Below are 27,893 nucleotides of genomic sequence, written 5' to 3' on the forward strand. Positions count from 1 at the left end.
CCAATTAATCATTAGTCTCGGTGTCAAGTCACTCGGCTAGCAGAATTATTTCACTTTAAGGTGATTCCTTGAAGAGTCCAAAGATGGCTGATGTGCCCTATCACTAAGTTTTCAAGAACACAAATCTTGGGCACTGTTGCAATATCACGTATGTCCTGTATGCTGCACTGTAGCAAATGTTAAGTTTCAGTTTCCTTGTTGTATGTATCATGAGAGCTGCTATTTGTGGTCTTGAAATTGCAATCTGTAAATGAGATTAATCTATAACTTTAATTTATAAACTAAAATAGACTCAACTTTGGGTGCTCATATTTCCCCAGTTGCTAGCACAGAGCTTAAAATAGCTATGAAATTTCCAAAAAGGGGGATTTTCACAAAAGGTACTAACAAGCACGGTCTGTTGCATTTATAAAATATAATTTTATGTCTTCCGATTCAATTGTCTATATGCTATGAAAAATATTTGCACGATGTCTCTAGTGTTGAACATGAATTGTATCCCTAAAACCCGATACACACATGAAGTTTCCACTGATATAACCCGTTTCTGCTAGTTTTCCGACACTTTTAGTTTATGATAAATTTGACTCCGGTCATGTAGGGTAGCACATCATTTGAGCTATGTTACTTTTCCGATTCGTTTATTGATAGTTGATTCTTCCGAGAAAAATCCCAGGCACGATACAATTGAGCCAACTGAGTCAAGGCAACAAAGACATTCACGGAGAAGAGTCCATAATTTTTCGGGATGATTACCAGCGAATAGCGAGACCAAATCAAACCAGTGGCAGCCAGCGAAGCGGATTGTGATACGGACAGTTGATCCGGCGAACGACGCAAGTCACTTAATCCAGCAACAACCAGACCCTACAAGAAGAAAAAAAAAAAAATCAATTAAGGCTTTAATATTTTCAAACAAGATGCTTTTTGATTCCTTACCCATTTGAATACTGGAGCCCAGAAAAACACCGTTTTAGGACCTAAGGAACGGATTAGAAACATCAACTCTGATTAATTATCTACACACAATCAATATCGTAGATAATTTTTTGATGGAAGCGTTGTTACATAACATTCTTTCTTATCAATCGCTAGCAATATGGTAGCAATTGAGTTGGGTTGACCTTGAGATGCTATTAACTTACCTGCTGCATGATTCCATAGTGGTCTTAGGGCATTCGGCACAAAGCGGTCAGCAGTATTTACCAAACCATGGTATATTTTCGACATCCTTTCTGGTGAAGCCAATTTATTTTAATAATAAAAAATCACCGCTGTGCACACTGCAATAGATTTTTGTTAATGATGTGTAAATACTTGGCTAATGAATTACCTACGCCTAAATGCAGATGCGGAAACAGTTAAATCAATGAACTTGACTTTTGTCGAATCGGAAGCACTAAATTTGCGACTCAGACAGCTGTTTATGATCTTGGCTTATGACTTATCTATACTACCGTTAGTATTAGTGAGCGGTTTTACAGGTTGAAAATAAAAAACAAACTGCTGTCAAGTCGAACATTTTGACAGCTGATTTCGTGGATTTTCATTCAATTAAGAGCAACCGTACCAGTCGTTGCCATTTGCGGCACTATTTTACTTACGCACAGTGTTTCCATTTTGGCTTGATCACTCCTCGGATCACTCCTCTCCACACCGGTCGTTGCTATCAGAGTCATAATTTAAGTTACCGTTTTCCACACCGGCAAAACAAACTTTTGACGTTTATTCAAAATAGCAACCGTCTGATGCGTTGCTACCGGGTTGCTAAATTTATGAACTCACTACTTCCAGCAATCAATACGAAACTAACGATTTTAAATTGGCTCCCCGCATAAACGCGAACCATAAATTAACCTTACCTAAAATGGTTAAAAATTGTTTATAATCCCTGCTAAACTTTAACTGAAATGGTTATGGAACTTTACATGAACGTTTAATGATAAAGTTTCAACCTTATGTATTATGGTTTTTTGGAACTGGACCTTACAAATAATGGGTTGTTAAGAACCATTACCATTCCAAATTCTTGTTTTCTCCATACATTTTCAGAAAGAGAACTATATAAGAACGTTTTTACTTATGATTTGAGAACATTAATGGTAATGGTTATGGTAGTCAGTAAGGTCCATTAATGGTTTTGTATTATCGCTCAACTTTACGTGGAATATATCGTGAATTGGTAATCATTAAATTACAGGCAACCAATTCGCGATATATTCCACATAAAGTTGATCGATGTTACAAAACCATTCGTGGACCTTACTGACTACCATAACCATTACCATTAAAGTTCTCAAACCATAAGTTAAAAGGTTCTAATATAGTTCTCTTTCCGAAAATGTATGGAGAAAACAAGAATTTGGAACGGTAATGGTTCTTAACAACCCATTATTTGTAAGGTCCAGTTCCAAAAAACCATAATACATAAGGTTGAAACTTTATCATTAAACGTTCATGTAAAGTTCCATAACCATTTCAGTTAAAGTTTAGCAGGGATTATAAACAATTTTTAACCATTTTAGGTAAGGTCAATTTATGGTTCGCGTTTATGCGGGTCACCACTTTAGTAGCCTATTGGTCCCAAGCAAACGATTAACGTACCCTATTCTAGTTGAAATTCTATTACTACACTATGTTTGTTTTGATTCGCTATGAAAGTTTGACAGATAACATCAGGGGTGTGTGGATTCATGCAGAACATGCAGGGGTGAGTGAAATAGCTTGGGACTGCTTGGGACCGTTGTTCTGGTACTGAGTGAGCCAAAAATAATAATGATTTTCTTCGGGACCCAGTGGTCTTAGAGTTACCTCTATGCTACTTCCCTAGGTGCGGATTGCTATTTCCCCCACCTGAATAGCAACCTCCGGTACGCAAGTAGCGTTTTTATTATTCACCTCTATTCCCGTTTTCGTACGAACCGGATTCGTTCGAAACGAAAGCAATTTCCCATTCCCGTTTTCGTTCGAAGCAATTCTAACTTTCGAACATCGTCCGTTCGAACGATTTTGGGCTATTCCCATTTTCGTACGAATGCGTTTTTTTGTCTGCTTGTCAAACGTCACTCCAAACTCGCGAATCGCGTGTTCGAAAGGAGTCTCACGTAACATTTTTGAAGTATTGATTGTTTTATTCGCGGTTTTATCGCTTTCAATGTGGTTTTGTGCCCGTAATTTTGAAATCAAAGTGTTCTGCATATTTATCGTCAGGTGAGTTGCAATTCAATAAGCAACCAGTTGCGTAGTGATTGTTTTTTTTTTCTTCGTCTTTTCAGATGTACCCTAATGAGTGACTGTGTCCCGTTGACAATTAAAATTACCTGGATTCGGATGTCGATTGTTTGCTTCGGTGTTTGGAACGGTGCCTGGTCTTGTCGGTTCTGTGTTCATCCGGTTGTCGATCGGAACTTTGTATCCCAAATCTTCCGTTCCGGGAAAATTTTATCGCCAAGTAAGTTGCTTGCAATGCAATGAAGCAAGCAGATGTGTATTACTTTTTGTTTGTATTTCTTTTCAGAACTACACGCACTGCGCGGCCTTTTCTCGGTGTCAATAACACAATAACCGACCATTTCGGTTATCCGGCATTCGATTATTAACCGGTTCTGTGTGTCCATCCAGTGTGCCCTCCATTGATCTGCTCCCGTTGGTGTTGTAGTGAAGAAATACCTAGAGAAACCCATCCCGTCTCCGTAGTCTGGTAAAGCCCGTCGCAAAATTCGGCGAGTGAAGATGTAAGTAATCAAGTAATGGGGGTTATTGCGACAGTCGTATCGGCATAAGGTGACTCTCAATTGGTATTTCGAGAGTCGCTGTCGACCGTGGTCGACAACCACTATCGGAATACCAATTGAGTGTCACCTAATAAAAATACGACTCTCGGAATAACCACCAATGAATCAATTAATTATATGATTTGAGTAGTAGCTATACTGAAGATCCGAGAGATGTCGCTCCTTCATTGGTAGGAAAATCGCAGTATGGAGAATATCAAAAATATCCACGATTTGTGACTAAACATGCATTCACAGAAGGAAACAAATGAACGAGTATTTACCTTATCACCATAGTAATGTACTCGTGCAATTTTATTGCATCTAGAACTGCTTATAAAGACGATAATGAATAAAAACTGAAAATTTTCATGCATTTCCAAATGGTTTCCTACCATTCCCATACATTTGAAAGCGACTGGCCCTCTGGATGTGGATGATGTCAAAAACAACCAAACATGATTAATTCTAACTTTCAAAATCTTGAGGTCCGAACTGTGAAGATCGATTATCATCGTCGATTTTATTTTTGTATTTCTACAGTTTTGTAATCATTTTTTTTTTTGGAAATTATCAGCACAGTGCTGTAACAGACTGTATTAGAAACAGGCTTCCAGTGCGCGCGCTACCGTATGCGAGACGCAATACGAATAGTCTCATAGTCATAGCAGTCTCATGCGCAAGAGATTTGTAGCACTCTGTTTCTCTCTCTTCAGTTTTGTCGCATCTCACATTCTCATAATGTCAGTGTGTCGCACTGTTTTGTAAGGACAGCACATTTCCGGATGTATGCGTTTCATGAGAACGAGTATCATGCGACGTCGCGTGAGCCGAAGCTCAAGCGCTTTTCGCAATGAGACGTCGCTAAGCGACGTTTCAATGCGACATCGAAATAACAAACTCAACTGGAAGACCAACTCGTGTTCTTGATGTGGGAAAAGTGTTGTTTTGTTATGAAAACGATGGAAAGCGACCTAGCTACTACACTCTTATCGAACATGGAGAAGAGGTGTCGGATGGTTATGACCAACAAAGTTTTCCTAGCGGCAATTTTCGTTGATTAAAGGATTAACTTGAAAAATAGCCCATTCATAACGAACGAAGGAAGAGATGTGGCTTTGGTAAGCGAAATGTACAATCAAGTTGTGGTTTATTTGCTCGTTAATACATATGCTTTTTTAATTTCACCGAGGGTCCACGGTACTAGCACTAGGATTATTTAGAAATCTGTCGTCGCAAATTGATTGTTTCAATTCAGCATCATGGTGGCTGATATGAACTATCCTGTGAGCACTAACACATCTGAAGAATTCAGTTGCTGCCGTAGTAAGTTTGTTGATTGACAGGTATTCAATACAATTCCTGAAGCAAGAAGCTTAGCAACAATCCGTAATACAGATATGACACAACTTTTTCCTAAATTTATTACATTAACCTTAATCCAGCATTTCGTACTTACGTACACTGAGGTGCTAAGTTGATCGGACAAAGGTCGTTTTCATACAAACTAGCCAAGTTTTACATGTTGTAAATGTGTTCTGTTATGATCAATTGAGCTGAAATTTTGATGCAAAACTACAAATATTTTGAGCTTCACGTGTAAAAAATACCTAATTTTTTGAAGCACCTGCTGGAAGGTGACAATAAAATTAAAATTTGTGCATAGCTGATCGGACAAAGGTCAATGGAAAAGCAAGTTTTGAGTCAAAATTTCAACTCAATCGATCTTAACAGAACAAATTTACAACATGTTAAACTTGGTTAATTTTTAAGTGTAGACTTGTGTGTATGTAATAAGAAGTCACCACCAACATTTTTGCAGCAAAGTACACTTCTGCGTTGAAAATAATCCCTTAAAATAGTGTTCACTCAAGCAAGACAAAATACAAATATTAATCTTCAGAGTTCTATCATTACTAGCGTGTTGATATGATCGGTCAAGTCAGACCGAACTGTGAATTTTTTTTTTTTGATTTCGGGAAAAACGAATTTAAAGTTGGCTGTTCAATATTGTGTCTTATGTTATGGGACAAATCATTTGACTGTTTTCTCTTGCTACTCTAATTTTTCAAATCTGGCTGAAAAAGTGAAATATAGCTGAGGGAATTCTTGATCTTATGATATCATTAACCAATTTTTTGTTTTTATTTTGCTACTTAGTCGCTTCTGACTTAACGCCGACTATATGATCTTGTATAGTAAAATGTAGTGCTATTTTACATTCAAAATCGTCCATTTATATTTTTACTGGTCTGAGTAAAAGTATTCTAAGGAATTCTGAGTCTAATTTGGTGCAAATGCGCAATAACTTGTTTATTTTTCCACCAAATGGGCTGAAAGCTTCAGAGGCTTCCAACAAATGTATTTTAGAAGATTTCCGCATAAGGACTTGTTGAAGGACACATAGTTCCACAGATATTCCGGTATTATTTGGGGTGCTAGCATGCTAACGGTATCCCAACTAGGGATGGGAAATCATTTTCATTCATTTCGTGCATTCATTTACATTCATTTGCCTCTAACTTTTTTCATTAACAGAATTCCGTAAAATAGTGTTGGAAACTTTTGAAGGTTTTGATATTAGCTACATCTTTTGTAAATGACTCAAATCGATATCTCTTATGCATGATGAATCAGAGCGATAAGAACCCTAATAAAATTGTTAAGGTTATTTTGCATAACGACGTGTTTGGGGTATCATCCAAACCATTTGTGGAATAGTTCTATTATTTGGGTAATTGTTTGTTTATTGTAATTTTTTATTAGGGAACCCACCATTGTTTTTCAGTGAATGTAAATTGCATTCACTGAAAAACAATAACATGTTCTGCCAGCTCTAGTTCGTCATGCATAAGAGATTCAGATTTTATTTATTTATTGATGGGACCGCGCGAGTCAAGGCATGCGAAACAGCGCACGGCGATGGCGCCCTGAGAGAGCGGAGATGTTGCAATGAAACAGTCGCATGTGATTGAATACATGCGTCGCATTGAGAGAGCAATGCGATGAGACAAAAAAAGTTGAAACGCTTGAATTTGTTGAGAGTGTGTAGCTTGTCGCGCGCATCGTTCTGGTCTCTCTTTTGTACAATTAATGTAGCACACCAAAGAGAATCGGTCATTGCAGTTAGGCCCTTATAATTCTAAAAGCTATAATTATTAAGTACCTTAAACTTTCACTTATTTCAATCCTACACTTATTTCGTTATCGTTTAGGGAAAAACAGTCGAAAACAAAAAGTACCACCAAAGAGCAATTTAACCGAATGGTCGAGCTAATGGAGGAGCAACCAGAAATTGCGAGGGGGTTTGCCAGGTTTAACACAGGGCCACACTGGGAAGCCCTAGCAGTTGAGCTCAACAGTATTGGGCAACCCACTAAGGAAGCGGCGGCTTGGAAGAAGGTGTTTATAATAATGTTTTATTAAATATATGTATGCTTACTGACGTTGTTTTTTTATAGGTTTGGTTCGACTGGAAGTCAAACACCAAGCGCAAGCTAGCCCACAACCGCCGTGAACAAGCAGCTACAGGCGGTGGCCCTAGTAAGCTTATTGAACTTACTCCTCTGGAAGAACGGGTGGTAGTTATCGGAGGGCTTGCTCCAACCGTTGAGGGAATAGAGGAGTCGCTTAGCTTTGGATATGGACAGGATTCTGGATCAGGACAGTCGACTCGTGACAATGACGCAACCGACGAGAACAGCGAAAACCAAATTCCGGAAGCTGAATACGAGGACAACGAAGCGCCTGCACCAAAAAAGAGGAAGACATCGATGCACACTTTACTGGAGACGCAAGTAAATAATCAAACCAAGTTTCAAGATGCCATGAATAATGCATTCGGATCGTTCGACAAGAAATCTGCCGATTTAGCTTACTACAGCCGGCAGATATCCAAACGATTGACCGAAATGCATCAGACGATGAAGCAAACGCTTCAAGAAAATATGCGCCATAATCTTGAAATGGAAAGGATCACTTTGGAAAAATTGCAAGTAAAGAAAAGGTTTTTGGAAATTGAACTTAACCGTTTATAAGTGTTTGAGAACAACCAATTTTATTAATTAAGATTTAAAGAAAAAATAAACATGCTGTTTCATCAAGGGATCAACTGTTCTTGTTCCATGAAGATATAGGAAAGAAATTCAATAACTTAAAAATTTCGACAGTGTGTTGTGTGTATGTGTATGTGGGGGGGGGGGGGGGTTAGGTAAGGTAACAAAATTCGAGAGATGAATTGATTTGCACAAATCAAACGTCAAATGAAAGGTATTTTGGTTTCATATAATGCTATTGAATAAGTTCCGAATCGGTAATTTTGTTTCCGGAGATATGACCGGAACATGTTGCGGAATACTGTGCCTTCCCGTTTTTTTTCCAACTCATGATGTCCTTGCTGCCTTCTGACATTGAAGACAATATGGGTCATTCCAGCTCAAGTGGGTACAGAATTTAAAAAAAGTTGTGGACGAAGTCACCGATTTGAGCCAAACTTGGCCAAAACGCTTATTTTGGAATTCTGAACAAAGGTTTTTTTTTATTTTGGTCTACTGTGCCTAGATCTTTCTGGGCTACAACCCTGGATTTTCGAGATTTTTAAAAATTTCAACTTTCAGAAGAGATTACTCCACAACCAAATAAGCTATTCGTGATCTTAGAACGTCAACTTGAAGAACGTCAACAACTTTTTAATGTAGATTCTTATATGTGTAAAAACATTTTATTTTTGTTATAGTAACTACAGTAAATAGACTGATTATCGGCAGATATCCAAATTGTCAAAAAACGGCCTATTTTCACCATGCGCGGGATTTTTTGTTTCTTAATATTTTGGGCTCAAATTTTCACCACACTTTGGAAAACTCTTCTACTTTATGTGTTTCCAAGGGCAAACGATTTGAACAAACAGTTTTTGAGATATGGCCAGATGAGTGAGAGGTAGTTTTGAGCTTTTCTGGTGAAAAATCAATGCTATTTAATATATTTTTATTTTTTCTTGAATTCCTTCACGCTGATGGCACAATAATATTTTTTTTGTTATTTTTCACATGTTCTTGGCTGGATTCTCATTCTTTGAAATCATAACTACCTCATTTATTTACTTCTGTCCATAATTTAATTGTGGTTCTAAAAGTGAAAAATACGTTCCTATGGGATGCAGCCAAAACGTTAAGTACGATGAAATCCGATACTACTTGGATAATACCCTTATTTGAGTAATTAATTATTTTTTTTTTGTTTATTTTTCATTTTTTGAAAACACACTTTCCATTCATGAACGTAACTGTCATGTTCTTTTAAGTGTTTTGGCCAAGTTTGGCTCAAATCGGTGACATCGACCACAGGTGGTGTACCCATTTGAGCTGGAATGACCCGTATCCAATTTATGAGTTAAATAGAATGCGCTTTAGGGAGTAAATCTGGTTGGTAATACACAATACATGATCCAAGAAGCATTGGTAAAAGCTGGAGAAAAAATGAATGGGTGGGATCGTGTTACCAAAAATGGAAAGACACTGTATATGGGCCATGTAACTAATTTTACCTGAATGGAACAATTCCCATCATGCGATCATATCAGAATTTGAAAACAAGACCAATGGTGACTATATTGAGCGCCCAGGACCATTTGGATCACTTCCGGGCATTTTCCGAGTGTCACATGGAAGTGGTCAGAGCCAGAATTGAATCAAAGTCAAAACAATGTCAATGGTGACAATTGTGAGTACCTTGAAGTACATTGGCTACTCCAGAACATGTCCTGCATACCCCAGGGGCAGTGCCCAGAACCGGACTCAAACCAGAACCCATCATGCGATACATTATACATCATAACAAGATTAATGATGGCAATATTGAGTGCAATGGACCACATTGTCCACTTCTGGGCATGTTCCGGTGCCCTGGGGAATAGGTCAGATGTTTAGGAATTAAAATGACAATATGTAAGAAATAATAGAAGTTAAAGGCCAGATAACACTATAAGCGGATTAATTAAAGGTATGGAATGTCCTTCAATGCAGAATTCTTAAATTAATTTAAAAACTAAGAGTACTTATTCCAAGGCAGTGGTAATTGCATCCCGAAAACAAATCTAAAATAAAAGTACAATAAATTTCATTTTTTCTGTGAACATATTATACCACAGACAAACAGACATAACACTCACAAGTTGTTCATGGAACACGCATGTAACGGTAAATTTAAATGTTTCTTAGTTGCATTTGACGTTTACATACCACCGTCATCTGTTGAGCGTACTACCCATCACAATGTACTCAACATATGGCGGTAGTGTTATAGCGACGATGTTTTACATTGAGGAATATTCAATGTGTTATGTCTGTTTGTCTGTGTTTAACTATTGACATTGTTGTCCATTGCTACATAATAGCTACAAAAGTCTTGGTTATTAACAATAAAAATCATGAGTTCGACAAGTCTACAACAACAAGGAGGGTTGTTAAATATCTTAACAATAAAAAACCTATTGTTTCGGAACAAATATGTTACAATAGCAGTAAAATGTATGGTTCAAGCTAGAGTCGGTGTATAATGAGTCACGCCAAGAGTGAAGCCAAGTCTACCTATTGAACTGTCAAACTGGCTACCTATCGTGCAAAGTAAATAAGCATTACGATGCTATGAAAGGTCCACGAAAGGTATTGCAATTAAATATTAAATATAACCGAAGAAATGATCATAAACACGCAGTGAGCATTACATTTGTCATGCGATACGTTTTGTAATGATCAGTAATGACAATTTCTACTATTTTTCCTTAAGATAATTCCACAAAATCACTGATATAATGATATACTACAGCCGTTATTTTTTTTCCTCGTTAGAAGTCATTTGAAGTTGATGCAGAAGTCCTCTGTTGCCAAGTTAAAAGAAAGGGAATCTTTCGAAAACCGTGATGCGAGTTCAACTGTTTTTCTCTTGGCGTGACTCATTATACACCGACTCTAGTTCAAGCATGGTTGTAGTTAAAAAATTATTGTTATTTAGGTACTATAATTTAACAATTAGACCATTACAAAAAAATAAAAATTTTGTCCCACCCCCTTCAAAATTGGCTCAAAAAATCAAGGGAAAAAATAATTTAACTTATTTTTTCTTCGTACTCATGCGTAATTTAATCAAAAACTACGTAGATCAACCATAGTATACATTCCCTAATAAAAATTGTATGGTTAATTTGCTTAACGACGTGTTCTGGGTATCATCCAAACCATTTGTGGAATAGTTCAATGATTTGGGTTGTCGTTCGTTTATGGTTATTTTTTATTAGGGTTGCTTACCATGAAGTGCAAGAAGGAATACAAAAATGTCCATAAGAAGATTTTTTTTTCAAAAGAAAGTTGCAAATAGCGTGATTGTGCAATATTGTTGGACTGCAATCAGGTATAAGTCATTTTTTCTTAGAATATGCTTAATAATCTTAAACAACGCATTTGTAACTGCAATCATAAATTATGTTTTTTGTTTTTTATTTGGGATGTTCTGAAGCATAACATCTTTGATCACGCGGGAAGTAAAGCCGTTGGTCCCCGGTTCATGAGTTGATGGGTCGATGGGTAGGATCCAGGTGTGGGCGCGCCTCCCTGGCGTCGGTAGCATTGGTGAACATCGGAAAACAAATCAAGAAAAAAAATGCTAAATGGTGGCGACCCATAGATTAAGAAACGCTGTATTAAGGTGGGTCACGTTTATATGATACTGTGATACGGATCACAACCCTCCCCCCTTCTTTTTGCTTTTTCGGTGTGTATTGAGGTCCCCAGTAACTGTGCGAAATTTATTATGATTGGTGATGATCTAAATTTGCGGGAAAATTAAAAAAAAATATGGGTCGTTCACCTGTTAAAAATCCTAAAATTGATTAATTTTAACCAAACTAAAACGAGAAGTTTGTAAAAACTATGTAGAACAATTTTGTCGAAGGCCGCAAATCGATTTGACTTTATTGATGTACAGTAGGCGTTCGCTAACTGAAAGACTTTTAGCTGAAAGTCCGCTAACTGAAACAAATGTTCAGTTATCGAACACCGAAGATGAACAAAATGAACACAATGATGAGCACGGATGCATTTTAAACAATGAGTTGTATTACCGCGGTGAAGCAATCGGACACACACAACTGCACTGTACGTACACGCAATTATCTACGTCACAGATTGCGTTTAAGTTATTACTTAAACTTACCGTTTAAGTTATTACTTATACAGCTTCATTTGGTGATCTGCTCCATCTCCCATGTACCTCATTGCATTTTAAATGCATTTGACAGCTACCCTGACACATGAAATGCATTTCACTTAGCCTTGTTTGTCTGCTTGCAGCACTTGCCGATTTGTCTGTTACTACACCACTGACTAAACTGACGAGACACTCGTTTCCTGACCATTGCCGAAAATATGCAACGATAAATTTAAACGTGGAGTAAATGGTAAATTCTGTATGATAACATCACACACTCGATGAGAACTACTCACATTAATAGAATAATACGAATAACCCATAGAAAGTGTCATCACGATAGAAGATGGAGCTAGTGTTTTCTTGGTCACAGTTTTGAATGATGTTTGTCCTAGCTACCACGTCAGTCTATCGGTGACTACATTATTTGTAATATTTTACTAATTTTTTGAACATTTGCAATTAGATTTCATGAACCAAAGAACCTTTATTAATAAAAGTTAACTCCTCCGTTTTGAGAACAGAATAATTATTCTAACAACATTGCTCTAAGCATCAACACATTTATAGCTTATGATAATTATACACTATTCATTATTTTGTTCGACACCGTGAGCTAGGCAAATATTGTGTAATGCACAACATACATTCACAATTTTTGCCACCTTGTGAGGCAAATAATGAAGCTGTCGAGCACCTAATATACATCTAAATCGGTTCTTTAACACTCCTATCGTTCTTTCAACTATTCCACGTGCTCTGCTATGCTTTTGGTTGAATTCACTTTCTGGACTTCCTTCATTGGCAGCTCTGTATGGTGTCAACAACCATGGTTCAGATGGATACCCTGCATCACCTGAAAAATCGATTATTCGTCAAAGTACTAGGAAAAGTTATTCCAATCGTGCAGAAGACCTATCCCATGAATAAAATATCACCACTTTACCCAATTCAGGCTGTGTTACATTTGGTGGATTTTCACTTAAATTTGACTGATGGACAATTTTCAATTAAACCTGCTATTGTACCAGACTTATTTCTGGCAGACCAGGAATAAATTTTGACAAACACCTTCTCAAAAATCAGACGGTAAACAACAGAGGGATTTTCGAACATTATAATTTATTTTCGATGTGTCACATTTAAGTGAACATTCACCAAATAGAAGACAGCCTTGGTGTTAATTAGTTGGGTTTAACAAATTATACGGAAGAATAAAGCTCTACCAAGAATCCTTGTGTTCACATCACCGTTTCTATGAAGTTGCTGCATGTATAACCGTGCATCGCTTAACTTCCAAATATGTGAATCGTGATTCGATCCTTGGAATCTCGCATCAACACACCTAATTCGTTGCTGATGGTCGCACATCTAAGAAAAAAAATTTAATTATGATCCATTTATGCACAGAACACCGAGAAGATTATTTTTGATTTAGACAAAAATTGGTGTGAAATTTCAATCTCCCTATAACATTGCTGTATTGCGATTAACATCCTGATTCTGTATTCCCATTTCAACCGACTCGAAAAAAAACCCATTCCGTATTTCGTTCGAATGAAATGATTTTTTTCTGACTCGATCGAAATTCGATCGAATACACAATCGGGGCGTAAAATAGTTTCAGTATATGTAATGATGTACAATACTTACAATCAAAACATTCAAACTGTAAAATCCTTTTCTATTGTAAAACAGATTACGATTTTTCTTTGGAGGAATTATTTTAACATGCGTACCATCCACGCACATGATGATACCTGGAATAGTTGACTTTCGATAGAAGTAAAGTTTCGCTTCTCGCATCTCTTCATCCGACATGACCAATGTAATCCATTTTGGACAGATTTTTCTCTCTAAAATGACAAGCATTTGACCGAGGACCTTAGAGAATGTAGGTTGTGCTATCGCGATGTCATAATCTTTGCCAGCACCGTGTTGATAACTGCCCTCCGCAAAAAACCGGAGACAGGCAATTAGTTTATCCCTCGCTGAAAGTCCACCGTGTTTACTCGGTGGTAACTCTTCTTCGATTTCGTGAAGAACGTATTCGAATGCTTCTTTATTCAAGCGGAAGTTCTTCATAAACCTGAAAAATAAACACAATTTAATAATCTTCAACTATCCGCACAGCCCAGATCGACCATCTCTAAATGTTGGTAGCCTTTTATGGACGATAACCTTTTTTTTTTGTAAATTAGTATACCGTGGTATCTCAATTTAGGCATACCCGAGGGGCTGTAAACTTGAATATTTTCGATTCATCTCCTCGAATTGAAAAGGTGAATTTTGTATTTTCCGTATTTATGTATTTATAAGTTTTGTGTATGTTTGTATTAAAGTGTATTAAATTCATTATGAAATGTATTTTTCGTGTACAAAGTATTTTTGTGTATTTCATTTAAAGTATTTTAGTTTTGACGTGTAAACATCAACGTATTTTTTTGTATTTCTTCAAGCGTGTATTACAATTCAGCTGATTTATGTATGAAGTTGATCGCCCCTCGGGCATACCTCAGTTTTGTTATGTCTTGAGTAATATAAACACAATGACTTTTTGTATCTTGATTCTTGTTAATATCAAGAACGGTAAGCCTTGAAAAAAAAACTGCTCATAGTTAAAAGAAGTTAAATTTCCTATTTTTTTAAAAGTTGATGAAATAAACATCAAAAGAAGATTGATCAGCTGTGATAAATATCTCATCAAACTTTTGATTCCTAATTAAGAATAAGAAATCGAAAATAAGCTCATGTTGAAAGGATGATTGACATCCATATAATGGCGTTATTTTATAATTTTTAGCGATTTTGTATTCCTTTCCCTAATAAACAAATACCATAAATGAACGATAACAAAATGGTACAACTATTCCACAAATTGTTTGAAGGATACCCTGAACACGTCGTTAAGCAAAATAACCATACAAATTTTATTAGGGTTGTGGAATTTGTGTATTTTCTCAAAAAATCTTTGGAATATTCAGGCATGCAGCAGAGAACAAAAAAACGTTACGCTGATAAAATTTAAAAGATTGTTTTTATGTGTCCCACACATGATTTTTTGCAATGTGATCTACAAATGATATCTATGTGTCGGACACATTCTTAATATGTGTACAAACAAAAGTCATGTGTAACCACACATGCTATTCATTTGACCCATGTGTGCTTCTCGGTGGATTCTGTTTCATGTGTGGTCACATGAAAATCATTAGGAATTTCACATGGAAATTCGTCAAAAAAAATATGTGGAATTGTATTAGTGTAGGGGTTGTGTACGAAGCACGACCGCATTATTGACGTAGGACTACGCCATTATTTTTGTTGGTCCATTTAATAGTAATTACTAGATTAATCAATCAATTAATTTCCTAAACCAACAATGTTTCATCAAAGTTTTAAAATGATGCGATATTCTTCAACTTTGCAATCTCCTGCTGCTTCGATGTGTATTGAGGTCCTTAACAACTGTGCCAAATTTAAACGAATTCGGTTGCGATCTGGATTTGCGACAGTACTTTAAAGTTTGCATGGAAAACAACACACTCAAAGCTCTTCATAAATGGAAAAATGTATGGGCTACAGAATGAAACTAGTCATTTGCCTGTCATAAGATTAACCATTTCTCAATATTGCCCACACCTGGGATTCAGATTAAGTAAACTATGCAGAACAACTTTGTCGAAGACTGCAATTCGATTCAACTTCTGTGCAGAACCATTTACTTATATAGGTATATGCGCGCCACATATACCTATAGACGTATAATAGTTTTATGGAACTAACCAACTGATCAGAAACAGGTCAACTTTTATGGAACTAGTGAGTGAGTTCTGAACTGAGATGCCATCATTCAATAGGTTTTGTCCAGCTGAACAACTTTACTGAAGGCATCAACATTCCATCTAATCGTGCTACTAACACTAAGGACGATGACAGTGACTCACAGACTGAGTAAAATTATATTGCAATCTATTTAACGCACACAATTTTTACTCAGTTTCATAAAAAGTGGATAGCTATGAGTAAATCTCTTTTTTACAAAACTGAGTAAATTTGCATGCGAAAAAAAATAGCAACACAAATTTACTCAGTCTCAGTCAGTTACGTTCATCACAGACAAACAGACATAACCCATTGAATATTTCTCACTGTAAAACATCGTTGCTAAAACACTACCGCCATCTGTGGAATACACTGTGATGGGTAGTGTTCTCAACAAATGGCAATAATGTATAAACGTCAAACGCAAGACAGTGGACTATTTACGCCACAGGTGGCGTTACTACCAACTAAGAAATATTTAAATTTATCATGTGTTTGATAAACAATTTACGAGAGTTATGTCTGTTTGTCTGTGCTTTCATCATTAATTATCTAAAAATGGGTACAAGTTTACCCAAAACTGAGAAAAAAGTTCCCTTAAACTGGTGTAAAGCTGGATAACCATTACCCAAAGCAAAGTATGTTTTTGACTTAGTTTGGGTAAACTTTTTACCAATTTGTAAGTAAAACTTTTATCCCTTTTTGGATAATCACAGTTTACTAGGTCATCCGCACGTTTTTAGGTAATTTAGAACCAGCGCTCTACCACTGCTTTGTGATGGATTCCATCGATTATGATGATCGATCTATTTATGAATAAATTTATATATCACTTACTCTGCATCAGGCAGCTCCATCACATTTGTCTTCTTCCTAAGGTTGTTTCGAAGTTTTCTCAAAGCATTTGTTTCCTCTTCCGCAACAACACAAGCTAGTGCAATGCTATCCATTGCCTGATTATGAATCCCAATTTATTTTGGTTAACGTTAACGATCCTTGAAGCACTACAAAACAATAATAATAATAATAATAATAATTACTAGTTGAAATCAGTAATAAATTTTACACTTACTGCACTGCATAGTTCAATAACTCTATGGATCACGAAGAGATGGTGTCACGTCCGTAGCTCTAAAAGATTGATGAAAAGTTAAATGAATAACTGTAATTCAATGCTTAGCTCTCACCATAAAACAAACGAAAGTGGCCAAGCTTATGTCGAAAGCTGAAGTGACGGACTGGAAAGGCGACTGGACATGCTATGGGAAATCGTGACGGCGCAAACGGATATCGAACGAAGTCCGGTACTAAGCGAATCGGCTAATTTCCTATGCTCTCTGGAATGGCCAACGATAAAAATGTTCCAGAAACCGAACCAAACAATAGAAACTGGTTCTGGATAACCGAATTGGTTGGCTATTGACACCAGCCACGGCCACGCAGCACGGGTAGACCTGGAAGGAAAAAACGGAAAACAACATACTCAACTGCTTGCTTCATTGCATTGCAAGCAACTTACCTGACCAATGATTGTCCAGCTTTGAAAACAGATCTTGTTCCGGCCGTTTTTTCTTCCTGCATATACGGATGCGTCCTCTGATGATCGTCGCTGGAGGTCACTTAGCACTTTTTATCGATATTTCATAAGTTTTTTTTTGTTTGTTTCAAGAATAAATATCGATTTTCTTACACAAAACAACAATTTAAAACAAACCGATCCTAACTCCAAATTTTAACAACATTAGTGTTTTGTTGACATCGTTTGATAGTCCACTTGACCGAAAAATGTCAATTTCGTGCGCGGTCTATGCTTAGAATTGTTAAGAAATGTCAAAGTGCATCTGGTACCACTAACACTGTTTATTTTCGAAAAAGCTTTCGTTCGAACGGGTTCGTACGAAAACCAGAATGCCGTTTTCGAACTCGTTCGAATCGTTCGTTCGTACGAACGACTCGATTCGAACGAGTTCGAAAACGGCATTCTGGTTTTCGTACGAACCCGTTCGAACGAAAGCTTTTTCGAAAATAAACAGTGTTAGTGGTACCAGATGCACTTTGACATTTCCTAACAATTCTAAGCATAGACCGCGCACGAAATTGACATTATTCGGTCAAGTGGACTGTCAAACGATGTCAACAAAACAATAACATTGTTGAAATTTTTTAGTTGAAAATTTGAAAATCTTACTGATTTGAAAAGATAACTTCCTGATGTCTTCTGAGAAGTTGTTAAGCAGAAAGTTGACCACCTTTTGGGACGATTCAGTTTCCGGTAGGGTACAAGTCTGATCCTGTGGATGATCCGGAATATCCGTAAAAGTGGTCAATTCATGAAACTGATCCTAGAACTCCGCGTTTTTTAGAAACCACTCATAAACGTCTTATCAGAATGAATTCGGAGTTGTGACCGAAATATGGACACTGGGGACTACAGGATGGTCCACTAAAAGAACCGGAACATCCGTAAAAGTGGTCAATTCATTAAACTGATCCTAGAGCTCTACGGATTTTTCGGAACCACTCATAAACGTCTTGTCAGAATGTATTCGGAGTTGTGTTCAGAAATAAGAATATGGAGACTACAGAATGGTCCACCGAAAGATCCGGAACATCCCTAAAAGTGCTCAATTCATGAAATTGATCCTTGAGCTCCACGATTTTTTAGAAAGCACTCATAGACATCTTATCACAATAAAAACGGAGTTTTGACCAGACAGTTTATACTGGGGACCACGAGATGGTCCATTAAAAGATCCGGAAGATCATTGCAAGTGTTTAATTCATGAAACTGATCCTAGAGCTCCACGGTTGTTTTTTTTTTCAAAGCCACTCATAAATTAATATTAATAATAACTCAATAAGCCGATGTTTTCAAATGGCTTATTGAATAAATTTTGATGTGATGAATTAAAAATATAAACTTTGAAGCTAGCCCTCGTTAACTTGTAACTCCAATGAAACATCTCCAAGAAGTCAAAGGAAATAAATCCATGAAATCCAAGGAATAATATTAAAAAATTCCGATAAAAGTGACTAAAAGTTATTAATTATTTAAATACCACTTAGAAATCATCCATGATAATAAATAAAAAAAATGTGTCTATGAGCAGTTCTAAAAAACCATAGAGTGCTTAGATCAGTTTTCTTGACCTATCCACTTTAATGGATGTTCCGGATATTCCGAAGGACCATCCAATGGACCCTGGGGTCCCTTTTCCAGTCACAACTCTGAGTTCATTCTGATGAGTTGTCTTTTATTTTCCAGAGGAGCGTTCATGGTCTCCAGGGTCTGTTTTCCGATCATAACTCCGAATTCATAATTATAAGACGTCTACACACTTAAATATTTTCGCCGAGATTCCAACAGCCGAGTAATTCTGCAATTTATTTTACTGAGATTCAGTAAAACAATTGCCGAGACTCAGCTAACAAATAACATTTTGCTGAGCTGTCAGCTAACAAACAGATATTTTGCAGAGATATCAGCAAAAGAGAATACCGAGGTAATCGGCTTTTGGAGATTTTACCGAGCTAGATTAATAGCGAATTTGTTTATTATTCAGTTCCAACCTGGATCGGGTATCAAGATCGGCTCTGCTTGTTTTCTGACAAACGTCAGTTTGATCGTTTGTTTTTAAAACCTACCTCAGGTTCAGGTTCGCACTGACAAAACAGTTCGGTTTCACACTGGGTTAGAACTGGTTCCAACCCCGATAATAAACAAATTAGCTATAAGTGTGTATGAGAGTATACGAAAAAAAACGGAGTTCTTGGATCAGTTCCATGGATTGAGCCTTTTTACGAATGTTTCGGATCTTTCGGAGGACCATCCACTGCACAATGGTCCCAAAAGCCGTATTTAGGAAGACAAAAATGTTTGCGCCCATACCGTCAGTTTTAGGTATATAGTGTCTTCGGGAAAGATTCTTCATATTGTTTGGCCGATCTTTTTATGTTAGTGAAATTAGGGTGGTCCACAAAATTGGAGATTTTAAAATACATACTTTTTTTTTAATTATTTGCGATGTTTGCGATAGACCAATGCAATTTTCTAAAAGTTGTACAACAATCAATTCGAAGCAATTTTGCTCAAGACACCTCATTTTTATCTCTTAAGGTTCATGAGTTATGATTTTTTAAACAAGCAGGTTAGAATGGCCCATAAAAACAGATTTCTTCGAATATCTTTTCATAAGTTCATTTCTCGTAAAAACCTTGTTTCGGTTACATTTAGAACTTATGATGACGCATATTTTTGCTGAAGCGCCTGGTTGCTATCTTTTTTTATTATTAGAAAATTAATGGAGATTTTCTTCGAAAAAATGATTCTATTAAAATGACAATGTCTCTAAATGGAGCAAACCGATTTTCAAACTTACGATTTCATTTAAAAGATCGTGTTTTTTCAGTATTTGTGGGAAAACTGTGAGAGCGTTTTTTGTTTAAAGTATTAAATTTAATTTAAAAAAAAATCTTTTTTTTATCAAAAACTAGCCATAAATTAACCATAAGGAGATTCAAATTAGTGACTTCTGCAAAAATATGCGTCATAAAAAGTTCTAAAATTATTTGGAATAATGTTTTTACGAGAGGTTAGGGTGGCCCCTAGAAAATCGGCTTTCTTTAAATATTGTTTATACGTTGATCACCAATAAAAATATTTAAAGAAAGATTTTCTAGGGGCCACTCCAACCTACTTGTTTAAAATAACCATAAGTCATGAACCATAAGAGATAAAAATGTGATGCCATGAGCAAAGTTGGTTCAAATTGATTGTTCTACAACTTTAAAAAAAAAACTGCATTAGTCTATCTCAAGTAATAAAAAAGGTTGAATTTTCAATTCACCAATTTTAAGCACCACCCTAATTTCAAATCGGCTAAAAAATACGAATAAGCTTTCCCGAAGACACCATATACCTAAAAGTTATGGTTTTGGTGCTAATATTTTTGTCTTCATAAATACGGCTTTTATGGATGTTCAGGATCTTCCTGGTGAACCATCAGGTGGTCCCAAAGGTCAATTTTCCGTCTAAGCGTTCATATTCCGGTCACAACTTCAAATTCATTCTGATAAAACTTTTATGAGTGGTTTCGCAAACTCATGGAGCTCTAGAATCAGTCTCATGAATTGACAACTTTTGCGGATGTTCCGGATCTTTCGGTGGACCATCCTGTAGTCCCCAGGGTCCAAATTCTAGTCAAAACTCCGAATTAATTGTAGTAAGACGTTTATGAAAGGTTTAAACAAAAACATGGAGCTCTAAGATCAGTTGCATGAATTGACCACTTTTACGGATGTTCCGGATCTTCTTTTGAACCATCCTGTGGTCCCCACAATCAATATTCAGGTCACAACTCTGAATTCTTTCTGATAAGACGTGTATGAGTATTTTCGGAAAGTTTACGGAGCTCTAGGATCAGTTTCATAACTTTACAACTTTTACGGATGTTCCGGATCTTCCCGTGGACCATCTTGTAGTCCCCAGAGTCCATATTCCAGTCAAAACTCCGAATTAATTGTGATAAGACGTCTATGAGCGGTTTCGAAAAAAAAAACACGGAGCACTAGGATCAGTTTTATGAATTAACCACTTCTCAGGATGTTCCGGATCTACCGGTGAACCATTCCGTAGTCCCCAGAGTACATTTTCCGAACACAACTCCGAATTTATTGTGATAAGACGTCTATGAGTGGTTTCAAAAAATCCGTGGAGCTCTAGGATCAGTTTCATGAATTGACCACTTTTACGGATGTTCCGGATATTATAATGGATCATTCCGTAGTCCCCAGGGTCAATTTTTCGGTCATAACTCCGAACTCATTCTGATAAGACGTGTATGAGTGGTTTCAAAAAATCCGCGGAGCTCTAGGATCATTTTCATGAATTGACCACTTTTACGGATGTTCCGGATCTTCCGATAAACCATCCCGTGGTCCCCAGGGCCTATATTCTAGTCACAAATCCGAATTAATTCTGATAAGACGTTTGTGAGTGGTTTAAAAAAAACCGCGGAGCTCTAGGATCAGTTTCATGAATTGACCACTTTTATGGATATTCCGGATCTTCTGGTGAACAATCCCGTAGTCTCCAGAGTCCATATTCCAGTCTCAACTCAGAATTCATTCTGATAAGACGTCTATGAGTGGTTTCAAAAAATCCGCGGAGCTCTAGGATCAGTTTCGTGAATTGACCACATTTATGGATGTTCCGGATCTTCCGGTGAACTATCCCGTGGTCACCAGGGTCAATATTCTGGTCACAACTCCAAATTCATTCTAATAAGACGTTTATGAGTGGTTTCGAAAAATCCACGGAGCTCTAGGATCAGTTTCATGAATTGGCCACTTTTACGGATATTCCGGATTTTCCACAGGATCAGACTTGTGTCCTACCGGAAACTAAATCGTCCCAAAAGGTGGCCAACATTCTGCTTAACAACTTCTCAAAAGACATCAGGAAGTTATCTCTTCAAATTGCCGTACAATCAGTGTTTGGTCCCAATTAGCTCTAATCCCATATGCTACGTGTATTCGTTAATGCCGGATCGACCGTACTATAGGAATCCACTGGCATCAGTACTATAGGAATCCGGCAAGAACGAATCCGCACTATAGGAATCTTGACTTGGCTATGGCAATGTTTTGGAGTCCTAATTAAATACATAAATATTTGTCTGTTACAGAAATGCCTTTGTCCAAAATTTTCTAGTTGTTTCGATCCTTTTTTTAATCTAAATTATATTTTTATTGCATGATTTTTCAATCAATTTTCATATGAGATCTTTAACTTCACGTAATTTTAAGTAAAATTATTACAATCAAACACCAAAAATTTGGTTGTAGATTTTTTTGTACACTAAGGCCATCCCTTATAAAAAAATACCATACACGAACGATAACCCAAATGATTGAACTATTCCAAAAATAGTTTGGATGATACCCCGAACACGTTGGAGGCGAACCAGCCTCAGACTGAAAGCCTCCTTAATAAAGATAAATCAATCAATCAACCCCGAACACGTCGTTAAGCAAATTAACATTTTTATTAGGGATTACAAAAAATTTCAAAGTTTTTATCCCTTGGCTGTCTCGCGATTCGCGAGTTTGGAGTGACGTTTGGAAAGCGGACAAAAAAACGCATTCGTACGAAAATGGGAATAGCAACATCGTTCGAACGAACGATGTTCGAAAGTTAGAATTGCTTCGAACGAAAACGGGAATGGGAAATTGCTTTCGTTTCGAACGAATCCGGTTCGTACGAAAACGGGAATAGAGGTGATTAATTTATTTGTACAGGCTCAACGCAAGTAGCGTTATGGTAGAGGTTGGTAAATGTGCCTTATTTACTCATTGGTACGGTTGCTCTAATAAAGAAATAAAACAAAAATCGATTATTCTTTTTGACGTTTAATCGGCGCACACTACTGCACCATTTAAGCTGGGGGGGGGGGACGTGCTGTCAAATCAGCCTACTGATCATCTTGTATGAAACTGGTTCCAAACGTAAACAAACGCTGTAGGTTTCTTATGGCTTGTTTACGTTTGGAACCAGTTATGCGAGGTAGGCGAAGATTGTTCGTATTTGACAGCCACCTCCCCCCCTTGCATTTAAGTCGAACGAGTGCGAGCAAGAAGGAAACAGATTAGTGGGAAAACAAACCGTTCATTCATCCATGTGTGCTAGATAGAGAAAGACGATTAAACTCCAAATGGCGAGATGGACTAAACTATCAAGAGCAAATTTTCATTATGTCGTAAGTAACATTCACACCGATCCGAGAAAAATAAAGTTTTATTTTGATGACCGAAAAGTTATTCCTATTTCCAATTAAACACATATAATCTCATAGTGATAGCAATGTTTAACATATTTAGCAGGGTTTTAATCATACAAATGCAAATCGCTAGCTTTCATGCTAAAACATACTGGTTTTTTTTTTCATTGTGAATGCAACATTGGTTTGATACTCCACGCGCGCGCGAATTGTAGAGAGTTTTTATCTTCTCGCACGCGAATTTCGGAACTATTTCAAAATTTTATACTAGTTACCCTAATAAAAAATAACCCAAATCATTGAACTATTTATTCCACAAATTGTTTGGATGATACCCCCCTAATAAAAATTGTATGGTTAATTTGCTTAACGACGTGTTCTGGGTATCATCCAAGCCATTTGTGGAATAGTTCAATGATTTGGGTTATCGTTCGTTTATGGTTATTTTTTATTAGGGCCAGAACACGTCGTTAAGCAAATTAACCATACATTTTTTATTAGGGTACCGTACCGTAACCTGTTGTTCTAATCGAATGTGATTAAATCCTGTGTTTATCTACACCGCAGTTGACATATTCCATAATTTTGTTGGTTAAAAAACTTGGTTTCTCTGGTGCACTAACAATGGCCATGGCCATTCGACACTATCATTACTGTTGATAGTTGTAGCACAAACGAAGTGACAGACGGAGCGGCTCGAAAACTTTGGTGACTAACCTTCTATTGCTATTTTTCAGTGTACCACATGGCAACACCACTACTACTGGATTGTACCACATGGCAACACTACTATTGGATTGAACTAGCATTTTCATCAAATGTACTAGAATATTTTGGTTCTATCTCTTTCACTCTACTCAAAACTGAAATGCATAAAAAAATGACAAAAAATACGCGATAGTCTCAAAACACGGTTAGCTCACTTCTTTGCACGAACGAAGAGATTGCCGGAAAATACCAAGAAAGATGAAGATCTCGCGGATATCGACACACTCATTTCGTGTATTCGCGGAGCATTTAATTCCCATTTTTCATTGTTTTCTGGACAACGCGATGTATTAGAACAATTGAACCAATCGTTTTCGAAGCTCTTAGTAGCCAATCAGAACGCGTCAGAGAAAAGGAAGAAAAGTAATTTGGCCTCTAATGAGGAAGTGGAGGATGAGGAAGAAGTTGAGGACGATTCGCTCGAAGGATCTAGGAATTCGCGAAAACGGAGCTTAAAATCAGTTGAGAATCAGGCGGGCAATCAAAACGTTCCGTCAAATTTTCTACCGTTCACGTTGCCTCCATGGATGTTCGGGAACCCCCAGATGCAAATGTGGGCGTTTCAACAGATGATGAGACCAGAATCATTAGAAAACTTTCCCAACCCTCTGAATGTTCAAAAGGTTTCGGGACAGGTAGAAGAACCGCAGAAAAAATCGAAGAAATCGTCACGTCTTGCTAGTCCGAGAGTTCGAAATTCAAGTCCGGAATCGAAGAAATCGTCGCGTCGTGCTAGACCGAGAGTTCGGAGTTCCAGTTCGGAATCGAAGAGGTCATCTAGTTCGGAAACTGGATGGTCAGCAGACGAACCTCGGAGGTCGTCACGGGAAAAGAAGCACGGTCACAGATCGGAAAAACGTAGACCAGTTTCGGACTGGAGATTGAAATACGACGGGTCAGATAACGGGCAGTCGTTGATGAAGTTCTTGAAAGAGGTCGAATTTTTCGCGAAATCCGAGAAAATGTCACCGAAAGATCTGTTTCGGTCGGCTATTCACTTGTTTAACGGTGCGGCAAAAACATGGTTCATGACAGGATTCGATAATGAGGACTTCACCTCGTGGGAAGAGTTAAAAGAAGAACTGAAACGCGAATTTTTAAGCCCGGATCACGACCATACAAGCGAGATACGCGCGATCGCGAGAAAGCAAGGACCGCGCGAGACTTTTCAGGATTATTTTCTGGAGTTGCAGAAACTCTTTAATTCGTTAACAAAACCGATGACCGAGCGCAGAAAGTTCGAAATCGTGTTTCGGAATATGCGAGCAGACTACAAGGGTCACGCTATGTCCTCGGAGATTGACAATCTGGTCGATCTCAAGAAATTCGGTAGACGTTTAGACGCGACCTACTGGTACAAATACCAAACTTCGACAACCGATTCTAACACGCGCGGAAAATCATCTCAAGTAAATGAATTGAACGCCGGCGCGAAACCGAAATCGAAACTTAAAACTGACGAGAAACAAAAATCGCGGACTTTTCATAATTCGTCATTAGAGCGACGCGCATCGGATGATGAAAACCGAACGTGGCAGAGGAAATCGAGTAATGCTTCCCAAACAAATGAGCATAAGGACGGAGGTTTACAGATTTTGTTGCAAAATTATCAGCCACCTAAGGATGGTTATTGCTACAATTGTCGCTTAAAAGGTCACCACGCTCGCGATTGCGAAAGACCGAAACATAAATATTGCCTGAAGTGTGGGTTCCACAATGTGGACACCTTTGCATGTCCTTGGTGTGCAAAAAACGCGTCGAAGACTGTCCCAGAGGGCCGACAGTTCGACCGGCATTAAAGTCCCTTGAAAATACTGAGCAAATTAAAGATACTTTACGAAACCTAGGGTTTAACCAAGTATCGTCAACCGATTATGTACATTCGCACAATTTTCAAGTAAACGAATTGATTGTAAATATAGCCAACGATGATAGGCCATTCGTTAAATTATCCGTTTTTGAAATTCCTCTTATAGCTTTACTGGATAGCGGGGCTCATCTGAGTATCCTTGGAATTGGAGCTTTAAAACTCATTAGGAAAAGTGGTTTAGAATTGTTTCCCTCCGATGTGAGTCTGCGGACTGCGAATGGAGAAGAACTGGAGGTTTCCGGTTTAGTATACCTACCTGTTACTTTTAATGGTGCTACTAAAATGATAGATACCTTAGTAGTACCCTCACTGAAGAGAAGAATCCTCTTAGGAATGAACTTTTGGCGAGCCTTCGATATCCGTCCTACGGTAGGACAAGCTCAAGTCGAAGCGATTGAATTGGACGAAGACACAGAGCTCATTCTCGAAGAGGAGTATTCTCAAACCAGCGATTCCAAAGTTGAATTGGATGAAGAACAAGTAGCAAGGTTAAACGACATCAAAAGTCAATTTAAAATAGCCACTGAAGGTTTACTGGACACTACTGACTGGATTAGTCACCGAATCGAACTTACAGATGAAGCTAAGAAACTTCCTCCAGCTAGAATTAACCCGTTTCCTACTTCCCCTAAGAAGCAGGACCAAATTAATTTAGAACTAGATAAAATGCTGGAGTGTAAAATCATCGAAAAATCGTACAGTGACTGGGCTTTACGCCTAGTTCCTGTAGACAAAACAGATGGAACGGTGCGCCTGTGCCTGGATGCGCGCAAACTGAATGAACGTACGGTTAGAGACTCCTATCCCCTCCCACACGCAGATAGAATTTTAAGTAGACTAGGAAGAGCAAATTTCATAACTACTCTGGACCTGTCGAAGGCATTCTTGCAAGTCCCTCTGCATCCTAGATCTCGAAAATTTACCGCATTCTCTGTACTGGGACGGGGATTGTTCCAGTTTACCCGAATGCCCTTCGGTCTGGTGAACAGTCCTGCCACCCTCTCTCGACTGATGGACCGAGTTCTGGGTGGGGGTGAACTGGAACCAAACGTATTCGTCTACTTGGACGACATCATAATCGTCAGCGATACGTTTGAGGAGCACCTAGCCATACTTCAAGAAGTTGCATCCAGACTTAGAGCTGCCAACTTGTCCATCAACTTGGAGAAATCACACTTTTGTGTGTCGGAGGTGACATATCTAGGCTATATTCTAGGCCAGACTGGTTTGAGGCCAAATCCAGATAGAGTGTCAGCAATAGTAAATTACGAACGACCTACTTCGTTGAGGGCCCTTAGAAGATTCTTGGGCATGTGCAATTATTATAGAAGGTTTTTGGCTAACTATAGTGCCATTACACAACCCCTTACGGATCTCCTGAGAGACAAACCTAAAACTATTTGTTGGAACGATAAAGCCGAAGTGGCATTTAACAAAATAAAGGAACACTTAATTAGTGCCCCCATATTAACTAATCCCAACTTTTCACTTCCTTTTGCAATCCACTGTGACGCAAGTGATGCTGCCATAGCAGGTGTGCTTACACAAACGCATGAAGGGATCGAAAAGCCCATAGCGTACTATTCTCAAAAACTGACTACAACACAACAACGGTACTTCGCTACCGAAAAAGAGGGCCTTGCGGTACTTAAATCGATTGAGAGATTTCGCTGCTAT

General features: G+C 37.7%; 3 protein-coding genes across 4 annotated transcripts; 1 reads left to right on the top strand and 2 right to left on the bottom strand.

Annotated features, from left to right (window-relative positions):
- Positions 1 to 406: 406 nt before the first annotated feature.
- Positions 407 to 1,424, bottom strand: LOC135710650 (mitochondrial pyruvate carrier 2-like). The gene is made up of 4 exons (XM_065233287.1): positions 1,338 to 1,424; positions 1,146 to 1,283; positions 940 to 980; positions 407 to 867 (listed from the first exon to the last, which is right to left on the bottom strand). The coding sequence occupies exons 2-4, from the start codon at positions 1,228 to 1,230 to the stop codon at positions 625 to 627; spliced, it is 369 nt and encodes a 122-aa protein (XP_065089359.1). The 5' UTR covers positions 1,231 to 1,283; positions 1,338 to 1,424; the 3' UTR covers positions 407 to 624.
- A 5,613-nt stretch (positions 1,425 to 7,037) lies between these two features.
- On the top strand, positions 7,038 to 7,810 carry LOC135710644 (uncharacterized). The gene is made up of 2 exons (XM_065233279.1): positions 7,038 to 7,175; positions 7,235 to 7,810. Exons 1-2 carry the CDS (start codon positions 7,038 to 7,040, stop codon positions 7,808 to 7,810), a joined length of 714 nt encoding a protein of 237 aa, XP_065089351.1.
- Positions 7,811 to 12,674: 4,864 nt separating this feature from the next.
- LOC135710646 (putative nuclease HARBI1) lies at positions 12,675 to 16,921 on the bottom strand. Of its 2 annotated transcripts, XM_065233281.1 has the most exons (4): positions 16,873 to 16,921; positions 16,638 to 16,804; positions 13,629 to 14,064; positions 12,675 to 12,831 (listed from the first exon to the last, which is right to left on the bottom strand). In XM_065233281.1, the coding sequence occupies exons 2-4, from the start codon at positions 16,748 to 16,750 to the stop codon at positions 12,796 to 12,798; spliced, it is 585 nt and encodes a 194-aa protein (XP_065089353.1). In that variant the 5' UTR covers positions 16,751 to 16,804; positions 16,873 to 16,921; the 3' UTR covers positions 12,675 to 12,795. The 2 variants fall into 2 exon arrangements, 1 of the variants encoding a protein (XP_065089353.1); XR_010518436.1 differs by lacking the exons at positions 13,629 to 14,064; positions 16,873 to 16,921 and having other exon boundaries at positions 16,638 to 16,701.
- Positions 16,922 to 27,893: the final 10,972 nt, after the last annotated feature.

Source organism: Ochlerotatus camptorhynchus, unplaced genomic scaffold, assembly GCF_037179485.1.
Source record: "Ochlerotatus camptorhynchus isolate MF236.1 unplaced genomic scaffold, CSIRO-AGI_Acam_v1.1 ptg000395l, whole genome shotgun sequence".
Lineage (NCBI taxonomy): Eukaryota > Metazoa > Arthropoda > Insecta > Diptera > Culicidae > Ochlerotatus > Ochlerotatus camptorhynchus.

Excerpts from the sequence above, each read along its gene's own strand:
- LOC135710650 (XM_065233287.1), bottom strand. The coding sequence starts at position 1,230 with ATGTCGAAAATATACCATGGTTTGGTAAATACTGCTGACCGCTTTGTG. Across the intron at positions 981-1,145 it reads ACTATGGAATCATGCAGCAG|GTCCTAAAACGGTGTTTTTC; the intron begins GTAAGTTAATAG and ends TCCGTTCCTTAG. Across the intron at positions 868-939 it reads GGGCTCCAGTATTCAAATGG|GGTCTGGTTGTTGCTGGATT; the intron begins GTAAGGAATCAA and ends TTCTTCTTGTAG.
- LOC135710644 (XM_065233279.1), top strand. The coding sequence starts at position 7,038 with ATGGTCGAGCTAATGGAGGAGCAACCAGAAATTGCGAGGGGGTTTGCC. Across the intron at positions 7,176-7,234 it reads AAGCGGCGGCTTGGAAGAAG|GTTTGGTTCGACTGGAAGTC; the intron begins GTGTTTATAATA and ends GTTTTTTTATAG.
- LOC135710646 (XM_065233281.1), bottom strand. The coding sequence starts at position 16,750 with ATGGATAGCATTGCACTAGCTTGTGTTGTTGCGGAAGAGGAAACAAAT. Across the intron at positions 14,065-16,637 it reads ATGGAGCTGCCTGATGCAGA|GTTTATGAAGAACTTCCGCT; the intron begins GTAAGTGATATA and ends TTTATTTTTCAG. Across the intron at positions 12,832-13,628 it reads ACAGTTTGAATGTTTTGATT|GTGATGCAGGGTATCCATCT; the intron begins GTAAGTATTGTA and ends TCGATTTTTCAG.